Raw genomic sequence first — 5,832 nt, 5'->3', positions numbered from 1 at the left:
GAGTTTGACCCGCCTTAAAGGTTTGACCGCCTCAGACCGCCTCGGATCGACTCAGACCGCCTAAAACCGCCTCACAGGCAAAAAACCGATTTTTCAAACCTTTACACTAAAATCGTAAAGGTTTTGGACCGCCTCCGCCTCGGAGACCGATTAATCGGCCGCCTCGGCCGATTTTTAGAACACTGCTCAAAACACACACACATAAAATACAAAATTAACCAAACCCTAGTGGCATTCCTTAGGCAAACCGTCAGAATTAAACCTAGCAATTTCACCACAATACTCATGAATCAAAAAATTATCACGAACCCATTTGAGTTGTTTTCTTCTCTGCTTGTTCACCTCTCTCACCACTGGCTTATCCCACCAGAACTGCCCCGATTTTCCGCATTTCACAGTTGGATTGATATCAATTTCATCTTCAGAAAGTCAACATGCATCGATTTCGAACGACGGAAATGTGGCAACAAAACGGGCGTTGCTCCAATTGATCTTCACACAACCTCCTTGTGTAGCCCAATCATCGGCGTTCCATAAAGATCCGTGGATCCCCATTGCTTGGTTTTTCGGGTAGGGTACCCGTTTTCTCTCGTTGTTTGTAAATTCTCGTATTGGAATATCATCCACAAGGAATCTGCATGCATGCAAATATAGACTTTAATTAATTACGATATATGCCCAAATATATATACAACAATTTGCAATATGAAATTTATATTATATTATTTTACTTTTAAAGTTGTCATTGTATTTAAGTTAATGCATACTATAAAAAAGGATCTAATAAAACTAAATTATAAGACAGGAATGTAATTATAACAAATAATTGATGCTTTAAGGTGTAAAAACATGTGAGACATTTATTTAAGGAGTCTTTACAAATAAGCCCATCAACGGGTACTTATTCATAAGTTAATTCAGACAAAAAATTCATTTACCAATAGGTCCACACATGGTCCAGATTTTGGTAAAAGACTAAATAGCTCCTCATACTTTAATATGCTCCAATTTCATCCTTAACTTAATTTAACTTCAATTTGACCCCAAATTTCATAAATTATTAAATTTTTACCCAAAACCTTTTTCTTTTCAATTTTTTTTCCCCGCCGGATTCCGGTGTTGACTTTTCAAATTTTTTTTTTCTTCCGGATTTTTTCGCCGGTTTCCGGGGTTGACTTTTCTGAATTTTTTCTTTCTTTTTGTAACATTTTCTTTCGTTTAAACAACAATATTGCTGTGATTGACAGTAATATTAACTATATTACTGTTAGACATAGTAAAATGAACTATACTACATTTAACACAGTAATATTGCTATATTAATCTCTAGCACAGTAATATTAACACATGAAAACTCATTATTATTGTGTAATAGAGTAATATTACTATGTTGACTGTTCAAGAAATGTAAACATAATAAAATGCCAAAAGAATTAATATTACTGTGAGTGATAGTAATATTACTATAACAACAGTAATATTACCGTCTACCACAGTAATATTACAATAATAGACAGTAATATTATTACGTTAGACCGTGAATAAGTCAAACAAACAAAAAAATCCAAACAACATAATAATATTGATGTGGTTGACAACAATATTACTATAAAAACAGTAATATTACCGTCAACCACAGTAATATTATTGTATTTCCAGTAATATAAGAATAATAGACAGTAATGTTATAACGTTACTCCGTGAATAACTCAAACAAAACAAAAAACCCAAAAAAATAATAATATTGATGTTGTTGACAGTTATATTATTGTGTTTACAATTATTTTACTGTCAACGACAGTAATATAATTACGTTGACCCTTGAACAAATCATACAAAATAACAAAAATAACAAAAAACAAAAAACAATAATATTACATGAATTTACTATCAACGACAACATAATTACATAAATGTATTGTCAACGGCAGTATAATTACGTTAATTAACGGTCATTGACAATATAATTATGTTAATTTACTGTCAGTGACAGCACAACTACGGTCAACGTTTAGCGGCGGACGTAAAAAAAAAAAAATCACTAAAAAAAGTCACCGCCGGAGACCGCAGACGAAAAAATTCGGAAGAAAAAATAAAAAAAATCAAAAATTCAACGCCGGAATCCGGCGGCAAAATTATTTTTTTTGAAAACAAAAATGTTTTTGAAAAAAAAAGTCAAAGTTGAATTTATGTGGTTAAAATTGGGTTTTTGTGGACAAAATTGATTAAATTGGGGTTACAATTAAGAATTGGGTATAAAGGGTTGGGGGTAATATTGGCATTTACATGGATGTTTCCTTTATTTATCATAAATATTAAAGGCATGGACTTATTGGTGAAAGAGATATAACCCCTAAACCTAGAATAATAAAGATGTTTGGTTGGGGACTTATGCACAAAAACCACTTTATTTAAAGAGTTGTTAATTGCTATAATGAATAACTAATAATTACAAGATGAATATGCTATTCCAGAAGGAGTATGTATGGAAATAACCGGTCGGATCAAACCAAATATAATGCCTCTGCTCCCGATTTCCAGTACCGTTAATGTACAAGTTTGACTGCACAATGTATATAGTTATGAGAAATTAATGAAGTATAATTAAATATGATTAATTTGCGTACCCGTGGAAGAATCGAGAGATAATGCGATTTGGTCGCTCTCATAGACAACTATGTGATCGGGTGCCCAATCAACCTCGAAGAGCTCATCGAAATCGGAAGAATTCGCAACGTGCAAAACTATAGCAAAGATAATGAATCTCAATGCCTTCAATATTCTAAAATGGGAAAGCAACTTCATTATATTATGATGAATCCTTTGAAATAAATAGCATGAGTTCCATAGCAGGGACTATATATAAGGATGTATTTTTAAATAAAAAAACTCAGGGGATCAAAGCTTAAATATTTAATAATTTAAATTTAAATCTATGCATTGTTCTAGGAAACTTTGAATGAATAGCAACTACTAGGGGTGGAAATCGAACGGATCGGATCGGAAATAGGCCATTTGGAAAATTTCCGATTTTTTTTCACAACTAAAATCTTATTTCTAATTCCGATTATGAAATATTCAAATCTAAAAATGAGTTCCGATTCCGATACATTCGGAATTTTCGGAAATTCGGAAATTTTCGCAATTTTCCGAGAAAGGGAAAAAAAAAGCAGAAAAAAAATCAAAAATACCAAAGAACAAAAAAAAAAAAAACCGAGCGTTAATTGCTCTATATGGTGCAACACGATCAAGATAGGCCCATGACAAGGGCACTTAATTAAAAGAGGGACATCCAACTTTTTTGTCTATCAAATAAATCCAGCACATTCAAACTTATTTGCAAATAAGGAAAATCCTTTTATATATACCAAAATTACTCCCAATTCACTGAAACCAAATTGAACTCCAATTTCAAGATTTACACCCCAATTTAGCTCAATTTCATCAATTAATCAATTTTAACCCTAATTTCAATTTTGACCCCAATGACAGTCTCCGGCGTTGACTTTTTTTTTTTTTTTTTTTTTTAATATAATTTTGTTTTTTCTTAAAAAAAAATAGTTTAATTAATATTACTGTCTTGGCTACTAAATTACTGTCTCCAACAGTTATTTAACTGTCGGAGACAATAATTTAACAGTTAATTGACTTTTTTTTTTCTTCAAAATTTTTTAATTAATGTTACTGTATTCGTTGCTAAATTAGTGTCTCCAACAGTTATTTGACTGTCGGAGACAGTTATTTAACTGTTAATTGACTATTTTTTAAAATATTTTAATTAATATTATTGTATTCGTTGCTGAATTACTGTCTCCAACAATATTTAACTGTCGGAGACAGTAATTTAACTGTAAATTGACTTTTTTTTTTCGTAGTTTTTTTTTTTTTTAATTAATATTACTGTATTGGCTGTTAAATTACTGTTTCCAACAGTTATTTAACTGTCGGAGACAGTAATTTAACAGTTAATTGACTTTTTTTATTGAATTTGTTTTTCTTAAAAAAGATTATTTTAATTAATATTAATGTCTTGACTACTAAATTACTGTCTCTAAAAGTAATTTAACTGTCTCAGATAGTAATAATAATAATATTACTGTTCGGGAAAAAAAAAAATCATAATATTACTGTCCCAAACAGTAATATTACTGTCTGAGACAGTAATTAGTAGCCAAGACAGTAATATTAATTAAAATATTTTTCTAAGAAAAACAAATTTCGAAAAAAAAAAGTCAACGCCGGAGACCAGCGATCAACGGTGGTTGACCGATCGGAAAAAAATTTCGGAAAAAAAAGTGTTAAAAAAAAAAAAAGTCAACGCCGGAGACCGGCGCTCAACGCCTGATTCTGGCCGGAAAAAAAATAATTTAGAAAAAAATATATTTTTTCAAAAAATATTATTTTGGGGGTTAATGTGATATATTTGTTTAAATCCGGGGTCAATGTTTAATATTAAGAAGTTAGAGCATAATGGATGGAATTGATAAGAATTATATTATTGAGGGTTTTTTAGACTAAAGACTTGGGGATGGGTTTATTTGAAGGGGAAATATGCAATACCCCCCTCAAATGGAAAATATTTTGATCTAAACTCAATTGACTTTTAAAGACTTTTACCTACACCCAAGTTCTATTCTTAATTAGTGAGACCTCCTTGACCAGATATGATAAGACTAAAGTGCCCTTATGTGGTTAGGTTTTTAACGTGATGCAATTTTATTTCTCTCTTTCGCTCCCTCTCTCTCTCGTTCTCAACTCACGTCTTTTTTTTTTCCTTCTTCTTTCTGCAGATCTGTATACCCGTCGGCGCACTCCTTCTTTTTTCACACTACCGCCGTAGTCCGCTCACCATAGCCACCGTTGTTCGTGCATTCGTCACCGCCGAAGCCAACAACACCTTTCAACCACCGGTCGGCCAAAACCTAATGCAGGAGGCCCTCCTCCGTACAAGTGGTGGCGGCGGTGCCTCCCCCACCTCGTCGCCGCCCTTCGTCAGATGCGTTACATGGAGATTTTCCTTTTTGGTTCTCTCTCGATTTCTCAAAATTTTTTTTCCAGATTCGTTCACCATCGCCACTTTAGCCACGTCCCCACTCTCTTTTTCATTCACCGTCGTTGTCGTAGCCTCCCCCTCCGTCCCTTTCGTTATTTCGATTTTTTTCTTCCTCTGGATCTGAAACAGCAACATCAACGTGACTACTCTGGTTCGAACTGGACTATTGTTGATTAATTCGATTAGTGATTTACTATTTTCTCGTGTTCGTTGCCTCTCCCGATTTCTCTCTCTTTACACCACCATCGTCTCCACATAGATTTGTACACCACCATTACCGTCGTCCCTTGTTGCCGTTTGTTTCCACGTAAGGCTCTTTCTCTCTTTTTCGTTATCTTTCTCGATTTCTCTGTTTTTCTTTTCTTTTTTTCTTTTCAGATTTGTCCACCGTCGCCGCCTCTCTCACTCTCTTTCCTTCACTACCACCACCACCGCCGTTGTTGTCGACTCCCCATGCCTCTCTTTCGTTATTTTTCTATCTTTATTTACGTATTTTTTGATTTTTTGTTTTCCAGATCTGAACAGCAGCAGTAACATGGCTATAGTCATATTCGAGTATGACTATAGTCATATTTATGTATTTTCGGAATATGATTTTAGTCATATTGGAATATGACTATTGTTGAATATGACTGTAGTCATATTCGAATATGTTCTATCTTCTAGTTTTTAAGTTGACTTCTAATAACTAGATTCAAAATTGTTATTTTTTTTGTGTGGATCTTGATTAGATTGTTTTCGTAAACAATAGGGAATCTTCGTTGTTTTATATAATTTGG

The 5,832-nt window shown here is 33.1% G+C and overlaps 1 protein-coding gene across 1 annotated transcript; it reads right to left on the bottom strand.

Moving 5' to 3' along the window:
- Window positions 1-225: 225 nt before the first annotated feature.
- LOC148767974 (xyloglucan endotransglucosylase protein 6-like) lies at window positions 226-2,815 on the bottom strand. The gene is given in 4 exon segments (XM_088822640.1): window positions 226-377; window positions 435-634; window positions 2,454-2,590; window positions 2,593-2,815. Coding segments are annotated over 4 exon segments (702 nt in total). The 5' UTR covers window positions 2,806-2,815.
- Window positions 2,816-5,832: the final 3,017 nt, after the last annotated feature.

This window comes from Erythranthe guttata, chromosome 9 (genome assembly GCF_056151865.1).
Source record: "Erythranthe guttata isolate IM_541 chromosome 9, IM_541, whole genome shotgun sequence".
Taxonomy (NCBI): Eukaryota; Viridiplantae; Streptophyta; class Magnoliopsida; order Lamiales; family Phrymaceae; genus Erythranthe; species Erythranthe guttata.
Note: the sequence above shows the minus strand (reverse complement) of the source record. Positions and strands in the feature narration are given on the sequence as shown.